At 37.8% G+C, this 14,498-nt stretch overlaps 1 protein-coding gene across 20 annotated transcripts in view; it reads left to right on the top strand.

Moving 5' to 3' along the window:
* Positions 1-14,498, top strand: part of CCDC91 (coiled-coil domain containing 91) — a 370,457-nt gene that overhangs the window by 201,052 nt on the left and 154,907 nt on the right. For 16 of the 20 annotated variants that reach the window (XM_077953174.1, XM_077953168.1, XM_077953169.1 and 13 more), the window contains one exon: positions 599-706. The exons of the other annotated variants lie outside the window; for them this stretch is intronic. In XM_077953174.1, the coding sequence (XP_077809300.1) occupies positions 599-706 (108 nt within the window). The remainder of the gene's footprint in view (positions 1-598; positions 707-14,498) is intronic. 20 annotated transcript variants of the gene reach the window in all.

Here is a 14,498-nt window from a genome sequence, read left to right on the forward strand (position 1 = left end):
GACTCTGACTTACGTACTTTGACTTATACCTTTTCACATTAGGAGCGTGAACTTTCTCGGGGGGGGGCAGTTCTTTTATGTTTGAAGTTGCTCAAAGTTTCCATCTGCTTTTACTTGACTTGTGGTCTTGAAGATCATGCTTGGCCCATGGGATATAACAGTGTGCCGAGAGGATGTGGAGTTTTGTCAGCCAGTGAAATATGTCTGGATTTTTTTTCCTTTTCTTTCTTTTTTTTTTTTTCTTTTTTTCAGCAGCTTTCATACACTCTTCATCCTGTGTGGTCTTCACTGAACCAAATTTATATTTAACAGAACTACTCACCCTCTCTATCATCTTCTATGACTTGGCCTTTTTAAGGAGAAGATGTGTGGAAGGAATGTCTGAGCCAAAAAACTGTTATCTTGGCAATAGGAAAATGTAAAAGCAAAAGCTGAAAGTAATGTTATATATAAGTGTGCTTCAGTATTAACAAATACATATTTTGTAATTTAGGAGAATATCATATTACAGTATGTACAACTGTCAAAAATATTCTCATGCCAACAGTAGATTCCAAGTTTTGTCTGTGATCCAAATGATTTTTTTGCTTGTTTTCAGGCACTACTGCAGTCTTCAGTTAAGCAACAAGTAGAAGCTATTGAAAAACAGTACATTTCTGCAATTGAGAAACAGGCACACAAGTGTGAGGAGTTGCTAAATGCTCAGGTAATAAAAGTGCACATCCATTATATATTTATACTTTTCTCCTGACTCTCTCCCCTGAGAGCTCTATAACTGTTTATTCAGTTCCATTCCATTTACTTTCCTTGGTGTATTTTGGAGAAAAAATATGCTTATGTAAACTCAAAGATTGAGAATTTTATGACAGACTCAAAATAGAACGAAAGACCCGAAATATATGGTTCTCCCCCACATTAATGATTATTCTTGTGTTAATTTATGGGTTATAATGTATTCTCCAAATAACAGAAGCAAAGAGATATCCATGAATGCATTATGGCGAGTAAATGGTTTTTAGTGAGATAAGATTTATAAATAATACTTGAATTTTTAAATCACTTATGTATGTTTATGTTACCTTTCATTTTATATAGGAATTGGCTTCTATTTGAGTTTTTCTGTTCAAATTTTTTTCTTTTCTTGATTTAATATCTTAAACAGCTTAAATTGTTAGCTGCTTTTTCATTAAACAAAGCAGCTGAAGAAGATTTATAGATGGGTCATAGCATAAATAATGTATGTAAGAATTTCCTAGCAATATTTCTCAAAGATATGAAATTTGGTATGTGAAAATTAAATTGACTTCATGTAGAGCATCTGTGTTATATCATTGGAAGAAAATTTACTAAGAATTAAGAAATACAATTAGGGGTAGAATTTAAATGGAGATTATAAATGAACCACCCTATTCTCAAGATTGGGGTCAGTTCTATTAAATATTTTTCAATGTCATTTTAATAAGTGGCTTGGAAGAGGAAATACACAAATATAATTATACTGCTTTAGGTAGTGAAGTACCAGACTGTCAAGAGATATGAAATATAAAACTTTATGAATGGATAGAAACAGCATGAGGCATATATTAGCAGAGATAGACTTGGTTATGCCCTAAACTCTCTGGCTTCAAATAGCAAAAGTTGATATTTTACTCATGCTACATACTCATTGAGGTCTGTCTTGGGGCCCTGTCTCATGTTGTCCTCACCTTCGGAACTCAGCTGATAGTGTAATTCCAACGTGGAACATTACCTGATATAATTTCGAAGTGAAATAGAGCCGTGTTAGATTTGTATCTGTAATTAAATACCCTGGCCTGGAAGTGACACATTCGATTTCAATTTATATCCACATGGTTCCACCCAATCATAATGGGGCCAGAGAGTGAGAGCCTACTATGAACTTAGAAGGGAGAGAACTGGAAATACTTAGTGAATAGCACAAATATACCACATTCTTTTCTTTTGTTCACCAAATATTCGGAGTCTCCATCTCATAGGCAAATTAACATATCTTGTCCTCTTGGGAGAAAATCTGAAAGTTCTATTCAGCTGGGGCCTCAAGCTCAGAAGTCCAGGAACTCTGGGTAATAGGAGGGGAATAGTGTGCTGCAGTCTGTACATTATCAGGTCCAGATATGGTCCCTTTTTAGAACTACAATCTAAATTGTTTTTTCCCAACATGCCTAGTATACAGTGGTGAGACAAAGGTAGGGTGTTTACTGTAAACATTCGCAATAGGAAAGGTGAAAAATCAGAGACACACAGCTATCACTAGTAACAATTTTAAAATCTCACTGGATAGGTTAAATAAGAGCCTTTGCCCACGAGTAGGGATTGCTCTTTTATTTACCATGATTATCTTTTCAGAGTTTTTTGACCCGGTTCCTAGTATGTTGCTCCTTGTGGTCTTGTTGGTGTTTTTATTTTTTAATATCTTTGTTGACTATATTTCAAATGGATTTTGAAGATTATACCATTTCTGAACCTGCTTCCTGTCTACAAAATATTGGGATCCCAGGGGTCGTTTTAGGTAGCAAATAGTTACAGTTAAGGGTAACGATTCCTTTGGTATCTTGTCTTTTATAGTAGTCAGCTCTGTTAAGGCCATATCCACAGTTGTTTTAGAGAACTACTTGCTATTTTTTTTTTCTTTATGAAAAAAATTGTTTTTACTAGCCTGCCTTTGTAAAGTTAGAGAACCACTTTCTACATTTAATATGTTTATATGCTTTGAACCTCATATTTGTCTGTCTCTCCTATTTTATTGCAGAGATATATTCATTTTATCAAACCAGGGTGGAAGAAATCTTGTGGTCTCTTTTCCCTAAACCATATAGCCTAAAACAGCCAGAGCTTTATCTCTGCTTGGGGCACTTTATTGAGTTTTTACACACATAGTGAGTGTGGCTAACACACTTAGTTTACTACTTGCTGCAAGGCCAGATGTAGCTGGTATTTGTTGCTGAAAGCCTCCTTAGTTGTTTTTAAGTGGTTGTACATGCAAGTCTTCAGATTTCTGTACTTCTCTATTTCCTGTGATTTGATGCTTGAGAATTTTCTTTTTTCTATGAATTCAGTGTTGAGCTTGTCTTTTTCTTTTTCTTTTTTTGTTTGTAATTTGTTGGTAGTAGTTTCTTAGCATGTAAATATGACTATAGCATCCATACACACAGATGCAATAATCATCAACTTGTCTACTAATCAAGTGAGTGTCACATATGAAATGTTCAATGTATAAACAAGATTTTTGACTTTGATTAGAAATATCTCTTAGGTACTTTCTCTTCTAGTCACCACTACCTTTTCTTTTTCTTTCTTTTTTTTTTTTTTATTATACTTTAAGTTCTAGCGTACATGTGGATAATGTGCAGGTTTGTTACATATGTATACTTGTGCCATGTTGGCGTGCTGCACCCATCAACTCGTCAGCACCCATCAACTCGTCATGTACATCAGGTATAACTCCCAGTGCAATCCCTCCCCCCTCCCCCCTCCCCATGATAGGCCCCGGTGTGTGATGTTCCCGCTCCTGAGTCCAAGTGATCTCATTGTTCAGTTCCCACCTATGAGTGAGAACATGTGGTGTTTGGTTTTCTGTTCTTGCGATAGTTTGCTGAGAACGATGGTTTCCAGCTGCATCCATGTCCCTACAAAGGACACAAACTCATCGTTTTTTATGGCTGCATAGTATTCCATGGTGTATATGTGCCACATTTTCTTAATCCAGTCTGTCACTGATGGACATTTGGACTGATTCCAAGTCTTTGCTATTGCGAATAGTGCTGCAATAAACATACATGTGCATGTGTCTTTATAGCAGCATGATTTATAATCCTTTGGGTATATACCCAGTAATGGGATGGCTGGGTCATATGGTACTTCTAGATCCTTGAGGAATCGCCATACTGTTTTCCATAATGGTTGAACTAGTTGACAATCCCACCAACAGTGTAAAAGTGTTCCTATTTCTCCACATCCTCTCCAGCACCTGTTGTTTCCTGACTTTTTAATGATCGCCATTCTAACTGGTGTGAGATGGTATCTCATTGTGGTTTTGATTTGCATTTCTCTGATGGCCAGTGATGATAAGCATTTTTTCATGTGTCTGTTGGCTGTATGAATGTCTTCTTTTGAGAAATGTCTGTTCATATCCTTTGCCCACTTTTGGATGGGGTTGTTTGTTTTTTTCTTGTAAATTTTTTTGAGTTCTTTGTAGGATCTGGATATTAGTGCTTTGTCAGATGAGTAGATTGCAAAAATTTTCTCCCATTCTGTATGTTGCCTGTTCACTCTGATGGTAGTTTCTTTTGCTGTGCAGAAGCTCTTTAGTTTAATTAGATCCCATTTGCCAATTTTAGCTTCTGTTGCCGTTGCTTTTGGTGTTTTAGACATGAAGTCCTTTCCCATGCCTATGTCCTGAATGGTATTACCTAGGTTTTCTTCTAGGGTTTTTATGGTATTAGATCTAACATTTAAGTCTCTAATCCATCTTGAATTAATTTTCATATAAGGAGTAAGGAAAGGATCCAGTTTCAGCTTTCTACTTATGGCTAGCCAATTTTCCCAGCACCATTTATTAAATAGGGAATCCTTTCCCCATTTCTTGTTTTTCTCAGGTTTGTCAAAGCTCAGATGGCTGTAGATGTGTGGTATTATTTCTGAAGACTCTGTTCTGTTCCATTGGTCTATATCTCTGTTTTGGTACCAGTACCATGCTGTTTTGGTTACTGTAGCCTTGTAGTATAGTTTGAAGTCAGGTAGCGTGATGCCTCTAGCTTTGTTCTTTTGACTTAGGATTGTCTTGGCAATGCGGGCTCTTTTTTGGTTCCATGTGAACTTTAAAGTATTTTTTTCCAATTCTGTGAAGAAACTCATTGGTATCTTGATGGGGATGGCATTGAATCTATAAATTACCTTGGGCAGTATGTCCATTTTCACGATATTGATTCTTCCTATCCATGAGCATGGTATGTTCTTCCATTTGTTTGTGTCCTCTTTTATTTCACTGAGCAGTGGTTTGTAGTTCTCCTTGAAGAGGTCCTTTACATCCCTAGTAAGTTGGATTCCTAGGTGTTTCATTCTCTTTGAAGCAATTGTGAATGGAAGTTCATTCCTGATTTGGCTCTCTGTTTGTCTGTTACTGGTGTATAAGAACGCTTGTGATTTTTGCACATTAATTTTGTATCCTGAGACTTTGCTGAAGTTGCTTATCAGCTTAAGGAGATTTTGGGCTGAGACAATGGGGTTTTCTAAATATACAATCATGTCATCTGCAAACAGGGACAATTTGACTTCTTCTTTTCCTAACTGAATACCCTTGATTTCTTTCTCTTGCCTGATTGCCCTAGCCAGAACTTCCAACACTATGTTGACTAGGAGTGGTGAGAGAGGGCATCCCTGTCTTGTGCCAGTTTTCAAAGGGAATTTTTCTAGTTTTTGCCCATTCAGTATGATATTGGCTGTGGGTTTGTCATAAATAGCTCTTATTATTTTGAGATACGTTCCATCAATACCGAATTTATTGAGCGTTTTTAGCATGAAGGGCTGTTGAATTTTGTCAAAGGCCTTTTCTGCATCTATTGAGATAATCATGTGGTTTTTGTCTTTGGTTCTGTTTATATGCTGGATTACGTTTATTGATTTGCGTATGTTGAACCAGCCTTGCATCCCAGGGATGAAGCCCACTTGATCATGGTGGATAAGCTTTTTGATGTGGTGCTGGATCCGGTTTGCCAGTATTTTATTGAGGATTTTTGCATCGATGTTCATCAGGGATATTGGTCGAAAATTCTCTTTTTTTGTTGTGTCTCTGCCAGGCTTTGGTATCAGGATGATGTTGGCCTCATAAAATGAGTTAGGGAGGATTCCCTCTTTTTCTATTGATTGGAATAGTTTCAGAAGGAATGGTACCAGCTCCTCCTTGTACCTCTGGTAGAATTCAGCTGTGAATCCATCTGGTCCTGGACTTTTTTTGGTTGGTAGGCTATTAATTATTGCCTCAATTTCAGAGCCTGCTATTGGTCTATTCAGGAATTCAGCTTCTTCCTGTTTTAGTCTTGGGAGAGTGTAAGTGTCCAGGAAATTATCCATTTCTTCTAGATTTTCTAGTTTATTTGTGTAGAGGTGTTTATAGTATTCTCTGATGGTAGTTTGTATTTCTGTGGGGTCAGTGGTGATATCCCCTTTATCGTTTTTTATTGCATCTATTTGTTTCTTCTCTCTTTTCTTCTTTATTAGTCTTGCTAGGGGTCTGTCAATTTTGTTGATCTTTTCAAAAAACCAACTCCTGGATTCATTGATTTTTTGCAGGGTTTTTTTGTGTCTCTATCTTTTTCAGTTCTGCTCTGATCTTAGTTATCTCTTGCCTTCTGCTAGCTTTTGAATGTGTTTGTTCTTGCTTCTCTAGTTCTTTTAATTGAGATGGTAGGGTGTCATTTTTAGATCTTTCCAGCTTTCTCTTGTGAGCATTTAATGCTATAAATTTCCCTCTACACACTGCTTTAAATGTGTCCCAGAGATTCTGGTATGTTGTATCTTTGTTCTGATTGGTTTCAAAGAACATCTTTATTTCTGCCTTCATTTCGTTATGTACCCAGTAGTCATTCAGGAGCAGGTTATTCAGTTTCCATGTAGTTGAGCAGTTTTGAGTGAGTTTCTTAGTCCTGAGTTCTAGTTTGATTGCACTGTGGTCTGAGAGACAGTTTGTTATAATTTCTGTTCTTGTACATTTGCTGAGGAGTGCTTTACTTCCAATTACGTGGTCAATTTTGGAATAAGTGTGATGTGGTGCTGAGTAGAATGTATATTCTGTTGATTTGGGGTGGAGAGTTCTGTAGATGTCTATTAGGTCTGCTTGCTGCAGAGATGAGTTCAATTCCTGGATATCCTTGTTAACTTTCTGTCTGGTTGATCTGTCTAATGTTGACAGTGGGGTGTTCCATTATTATTGTATGGGAGTCTAAGTCTCTTTGTAAGTCTTTAAGGACTTGCTTGATGAATCTGGGTGCTCCTGTATTGGGTGCATATATATTTAGGATAGTTAGCTCTTCCTGTTGAATTGATCCCTTTACCATTATGTAATGGCCTTCTTTGTCTCTTTTGATCTTTGATGGTTTAAAGTCTGTTTTATCAGAGACTAGAATTGCAACCCCTGCTTTTTTTTGTTCTCCATTTGCTTGGTAAATCTTCCTCCATCCCTTTATTTTGAGCCTATGTATGTCTCTGCATGTGAGATCTGTCTCCTGAATACAGCAAACTGATGGGTCTTGACTCTTTATCCAGTTTGCCAGTCTCTGTGTTTTAATTGGAGCATTTAGTCCATTTACATTTAAGGTTAATATTGTTATGTGTGAACTTGATCCTGCCATTATGATATTAACTGGTTATTTGCTCGTTAGTTGATGCAGTTTCTTCCTAGCCTCGATGGTCTTTACATTTTGGCATGTTTTTGTAGTGGCTGGTATCGGTTGTTCCTTTCCATGTTTAGTTCTTCCTTCAGTGTCTCTTGTAAGGCAGGCCTGGTGGTGACAAAATCTCTAAGCATTTGCTTATCTATAAAGGATTTTATTTCTCCTTCACTTATGAAACTTAGTTTGGCTGGGTATGAAATTCTGGGTTGAAAATTCTTTTCTTTAAGAATGTTGAATATTGGCCCCCACTCTCTTCTGGCTTGGAGAGTTTCTGCCGAGAGATCTGCTGTTAGTCTGATGGGCTTCCCTTTGTGGGTAACCCGACCTTTCTCTCTGGCTGCCCTTAAGATTTTTTCCTTCATTTCAACTTTGGTGAATCTGGCAATTATGTGTCTTGGAGTTGCTCTTCTCGAGGAGTATCTTTGTGGCGTTCTCTGTATTTCCTGGAATTGAATGTTGGCCTGCCCTACTAGGTTGGGGAAGTTCTCCTGGATGATATCCTGAAGAGTGTTTTCCAACTTGGTTCCATTTTCCCCCTCACTTTCAGGCACCCCAATCAGACATAGATTTGGTCTTTTTACATAATCCCATACTTCTTGCAGGCTTTGTTCATTTCTTTTTCTTCTTTTTTCTTTTGGTTTCTCTTCTCGCTTCATTTCATTCATTTGATCCTCAATCTCTGATACTCTTTCTTCCAGTTGATCGAGTTGGTTACTGAAGCTTGTGCATTTGTCATGTATTTCTCGTGTCATGGTTTTCATCTCTGTCCATTCGTTTATGGCCTTCTCTGTATTAATTATTCTAGTTATGAATTCTTGCACTCTTTTCTCAAGATTTTTAGTTTCTTTGAGCTGGGTACGTAATTCCTCCTTTAGCTCTGAGAAGTTTGATGGACTGAAGCCTTCTTCTCTCATCTCGTCAAAGTCATTCTCCGTCCAGCTTTGATCCGTTGCCGGCGATGAGCTGCGTTCCTTTGCAGGGGTCGATGCGCTCTTATTTTTGAATTTCCAGCTTTTCTGCCCTGCTTTTTCCCCATCTTTGTGGTTTTATCTGCCTCTGGTCTTTGTTGATGGTGACATACTGATGGGGTTTTGGTGTGGGTGTCTTTCCTGTTTGTTAGTTTTCCTTCTAACAGTCAGGACCCTCAGCTGTAGGTCTGTAGGAGATTGCTTGAGGTCCACTCCAGACCCTGTTTGCCTGGGTGTCTGCAGCAGAGGCTGCAGAAGATAGAATATTGCTGAACAGCAAGTGTACCTGTCTGATTCTTGCTTTGGAAGCTTCCTCTCAGTGCTGTACTCCACCGTGTGAGGTGTGGGGTGTCGGTCTGCCCCTAGTGGGGGATGTCTCCCAGTTAGGCTACTCAGGGGTCAGGGACCCACTTGAGCAGACAGTCTGTCCGTTCTCAGATCTCAACCTCCGTGTTGGGAGATCCACTGCTCTCTTCAAAGCTGTCAGACAGAGTCATTTGTGTCTGCAGAGGTTTCAGCTGCTTTTTGTTGTTGTTGTTGTTGTTGTTTTGCTGTGCCCTGTTCCCAGAGGTGGAGTCTATAGAGACAGGCAGGACTCCTTGAGCTGCTGTGAGCTCCACCCAGTTCAAGCTTCCCACCAGCTTTGTTTATCTACTTAAGCCTCAGCAATCGCGGGCGTCCCTCCCCCAGCCTCGCTGCTGCCTTGCTGCAAGATCGCAGACTGCTGTGCTAGCAATGAGAGAGGCTCCGTGGGCGTGGGACCCTCCCGGCCAGGTGTGGGATATAGTCTCCTGGTGTGCTCGTTTGCTGAGATCCTTGGTAGAGCGCACTATTGGGGTGGGAGTTACTCGGTTTTCCAGGTGTTGTGTGTCTCAGTTCCCCTGGCTAGGAAAAGGGATTCCCTTCCCCCTTGCGCTTCCTAGGTGAGGGGATGCCTCGCCCTGCTTCAGCTCTGGCTTGTCGGGCTGCAGCAGCTGACCAGCACTGATTGTCAGGCACTCCCTAGTGAGATAAACCCAGTACCTCAGTTGAAAATGCAGAAATCACCTATCTTCTGTGTCGCTCGCGCCTGAGCTTGTCTTTTTCTTATAATGCCTTGTCAAAAGTGGCCTATGATGGAGTTATTAAAATGATTCAGCCAAGTTACAGATTAAAAGGTTAATACATGAAAATCAGTGTGTTTCTACACACCAGAAATGACAAATTGGAGAGGAAGTTAAGAAAGCAATCTCATTTACAATAGTATCTAAAAGAATAAAAGATAGGAATAAGTTTAACTAAGATGATAAGAAACTTGTATTCTACAAACTACAAAACATGGCTGAAAGAAATTTAAAATGACCCAAGGAAATGGAAAGATATTCCCTATTTATTGATTGGAAATACTTGGTGAGGAACACCACAGGACATTTATAGGGTTATAAGCAGTTCGGTATGATAAAGTGTGCTTAAAAAGCAAAGATTAGTCTTTGTAGTGCCTCACGCCTGTAATCCCAGCACTTTGGGAGGCCAAGGCGGGTGGATCATGAGGCCAGGAGATTGAGACTATCCTCGCTAACAGGGTGAAAGCCCGATCTCTACTAAAAATACAAAAAGTTCGCCGGGCATGGTGGCGGGCGCCTGTAGTCTCAGCTACTGGGGAGGCTGAGGCAGGAGAATGGCGTGAACCTGGGAGGCGGAGCTTGCAGTGACCGAAGATCACGAGGCTCCACTCCAGCCTGGGCAACAGAGCGAGACTCCGTCTCAAAGAAAAAAAAAAAGCAAAAGGGAGATTTGATTAGTATGTATTAATAAAATCATGTAAGATATAGAAATGGTGACTCCACATTTGTTTTTCAAATTATATTGCTTAAGATACCATTTGAAATGAAATTAGTATATTAAGTTTAACAACAACAGAAATGTTTTTGAGAAAAGTGCAAATCTAATAGCTGTATGGTTCCTTAGGAATCATTTAGTTCAACCTTTTCTGTTTCTTGCTCTCTGTCTCTCTCCCTTAAAAGATTATCTTAAAAGATTAACAATTTAAGTTAATTCTAAAGCAGAGTATTTAGAAGCATGCACTCTAGAGTCAGACTGTATGAATTGATCCCTGGCTTTGTCACTTAGGGCAAGTCTCTTAATCTCTCTGTGCATCATTTTTGCCCTCCGTGGATGAGATACACAAATAATTACTACCTCATAGTACTGTTACATGTATTTTATGACATTCGATTTGCATAGTGCTTAGATTAGAACTTGGCATATTCTGTGGGTGTTTATTGGCTGCATTATCTTAGTAATTCTTAGCTAAGACCATTTGTATAGCTCGTATCAGAACCAGGGCTGGGATTCAGGGTTTTCTAATTTCTAGTCTTTAGAAGAAAAGTTTGTTACTGGTATTTCATATGTTGTCTAGTCAAAGAACCTTTACTTTTTACAAAATTTACTTTGGTGTCACTGTTGTATATGAATACTAGACCAACCTTTTCTTCCTCTGTACTATTTCAACTCACACTTTTGACACCAGATGTGTGGGAGTTTTCTGAATCAACAACCCGTTCTCCAACTTCCTGGACACCAAATTGGTATTCTACAATTCAATTCCATTCTGACACTAACTCATCGAAGTTAACATTCAACTTCACAAGTTTAAAACAACTCAGTTCCAGACTGACCTCACTTCAGATGCCAGTTGCAAGTATTGGGTCCCCAGCGTACCTACACTTTCCTCTGACTTGACTACAGAGTTATGAATTTCTACAAGTGGTCTCCTCTTCCAGTTTGATAATTTGCTAGAATGGCTCACAGAACTCAGGGAAACATTTCACTTGTGTTTCTTGGTTTATCATAAAGGATACAACTCAGGAATGGACAGATGGAAGAAATACACAGGACAAGTTATAGGGAGGGAAGGGGCCATGCTCTCTCTGATCATGACACCGCCACTCTCCCAGCACTTCTATGTATTCAGCAATGCAGAAGCTTTCTGAACTCCTTCATTTAGGAGTTTCATTACATAGGTGTAACTTACTAAGCCATTGGATGCTGGAGGGATGAGGCTGAAAGTTTCAACCCTTTATTCCTGTCTCAGTTTTTCTGATGATAGCCCCCATGCTGATCTCAAAGCTACTACAGACACTCTTATCACCCTGAAAATTCCAAGGCTTTAGGATCTCTGTGCCAGGAACCAGGGACAAAGACCAATATATTTCTTAGTGTATCACAGTCCCTCTCTCCTCCTTATTTAATGAGGGACTTTTGTATGACATGGCACTTGGCTTGGTTGTAGGAATGTAACAGTGAGAGAGGGAGTGAGATATAGTTCTTCTAGTAAGCAATAGAACAGATGATATAATTTTAAAATCATACAAGTTAGGATGGAATGAATAGTAATACAAAACTACATTCAAGGGCATATAGTTCTGTAGTATTAGGTGAAGGAAGACTTATAGGACTAATGATGACTTCTATCAAAGTTCAGGGATCTAAGTGAGGTCAGAACTGAGAGATTAGCATGAAAGAGTCAGATGGAATCACATATTAAAAATCTTTCATTTGAGAAAATATAAGTGTTAAGGGTAAGGCTGTATGAGAGCGCTAAATGAAAAATGACTGTATTTCATAGGAAGGATCGTAAAGGACCTTATCTGCCACATTGTCTGAAAGAACATTGGGTGCCATTAAAAGGCATTATCTAGAAAGTGACATTTGTTCAGATTTCCATTTTAGAAATACTACTGTGGCTAAAGCGTAAAAATTGAATTGATGGGAGGGAATATTAGTAGCATGTAGTTAAACAGCTGTTTTAATTACCCACTTGAGAATGTTGGTAGCCCAAACTAAAGTACGTGGGTAAGAATAGAGAGATTTTGATGGTTTTGAGTGATATTAAGGGAAGAGAAACCAGAGACTTTGTGGGAATACAAGAGCAGCAGTAGATGCTCATTGATAAAGGAGAGTGTGTGTGTGTGTGCATGGGTGTGTTTGTGACACATAGATATTTTATATATATAAGTATGTTTTTATGCAAGAGAATATATTTTTCTGTATGGGGTCCAAATTTTTAGTTTTGGTAATTCACTGAAATAGGCAACTTAAGACACAAAGCATGGTTTGGGTTGAAAATTTTTAGTTTTGGATATCATGAGTTTATACTGCCTGTGCAAGGTCAGAGCTGTCAGACAGTTGAATCCAGGGTGGGGAACTTATGAGAAAGCTGGTAGTAGATGCATTTGAAAGTCATGTAAGTATATAATCCTACGTATATAGATGGTCATTGAAAGTATAACTATGGATGAGATCAGAGAATATATAGAATGAGAAAATAATTCAGCTTTGAGAGACCTTAACATTTAAGGGATAGGCTAAGACAGCTCATGAAGGAAACTCTCTGGAAAGAAAGGTAGTAGGAAACCCAGAAATGCAGAGCATTTTGCAAAGAGAGGAGTTGCTAACTATTTCAAAGTTTGCAGAATAAACAAGATAAGGACACAAAAATGACCATTTCATATGGCAACAAAAAGTATCACTAACAAGAGTAGTTTCAACAGAGTAGCGGAAGAACAAAGTAGATTACAGGATAAGTAGTAAATGAAAGGTGAAAGTAAAGAAACAGATGACAAGTCTTTGAGGAGCTTAGATGATAAAAGTAAGAGGCAATACTGCAGGTAGAGGGACCTATGAAGTGGAAACATTTTTATTTGTTGGTTTCCCTTGTATTTAGGCCTAGAAGTAGAGCTCATTTAAATGTATGTGTGAGAGCCCCAGTCTAGAAAGATTTAAAAAGAAAAAAATTGATAGAGTGGAGTCCTAAGAAGAAGGAAGCAATGGGTGGAGATTAACCTGTCTTAGGTAAGCAAATATTTTGAGGGGCCTACGTGTGCATGCAGTGGGGTATACATGTGTATAGATGTAAATATAATTTTAAATATTATTTGTATCTTTGATAATAGCATTTATGAATTTTACTTGAGTTACTTTCCATCACTACTTATAAAATCCAAATTCCTATAAAGGATAAGTACAATATGCTATTTATAATTCCTTAAGTGCTAATAACAGATATATATATATATATATATATATATATATATATATATATATATATAATACTACCGATACACATAAGATGGAGATGCTATCTGTATTATTATGTTGCCCTTAACCTTTTATTAAAAATGAAAACCAAGCCTGTCTTTTGCCTATAATGCCTTGTCAAAAATAACCAACAGCAACCCACATACATTTTAAACATATTCCTGTTTATTCCCTTAGAGTTGCAAGTACTTTTTTGAATTGAGTGCTAGAATATAAATTCCGTGAGAGCTGGGTTGTGTATTTATTCTGTATTTCCCAAATGTATCAACTTTTTGGAGTGTGCTCTACATAAAATTAAATGTACTCATTCTAGAGAAACATATACACTCATATATCTATCATCAACAATCAAGTTATAGAACATTTCGGTCAACACAAGAAGTTCTCTTATCCTTTACAGTTATCTCCCTTCTATAAACTCTGAATCCAGACAACCCACTAATCTATAGTTTCTCTATTGATTTGTTTCATTTTTTCTATTATTTCATATAGAATGAATTATATGGTATCTAGTGTGTCTAGGTGCTTCTTGTGTGTCTAGATGTTTTTTTTTGAGATTCATCCATATAGTCACATGTATTAATAATTTATACTCTTCAATTACTAAGTAGTATTCTATTGTATGGAAACACAGCATTTTGTTTATTCATTCACTTATTAAATATTTAGATTGCTTAAGTTTGGGGCTGCTTTAAATGTTCACATATAAACTGTGGGGATATATATGTTTTTATTTTCGTTTGTAAATAGGTAAAGAATTGCTGTATCATATGGTAAGTATATGCCTAACTTTATAACCAACTGCCAAACTTTTTTTTCCAAAATTTTATTATATTTAACATTTTCACTATCAATATATGAGAATTCTCTCTGATCTGCTCTCCCAGCACTTGGTATTGTCCATCTTTTTCACTTTAGCCAGCTTTGGTGGATGGTGTGTGGTATTTCATCTCATTGCACTTATTTGACTGTTGAAGGTTGACATTTTTTCATATGCTTTTTATTTGTACATTTTCTTTGTAAAGTGTATATTCAAATCTTT

The sequence above is a fragment of the Macaca mulatta genome, chromosome 11 (genome assembly GCF_049350105.2).
Source record: "Macaca mulatta isolate MMU2019108-1 chromosome 11, T2T-MMU8v2.0, whole genome shotgun sequence".
NCBI lineage: Eukaryota > Metazoa > Chordata > Mammalia > Primates > Cercopithecidae > Macaca > Macaca mulatta.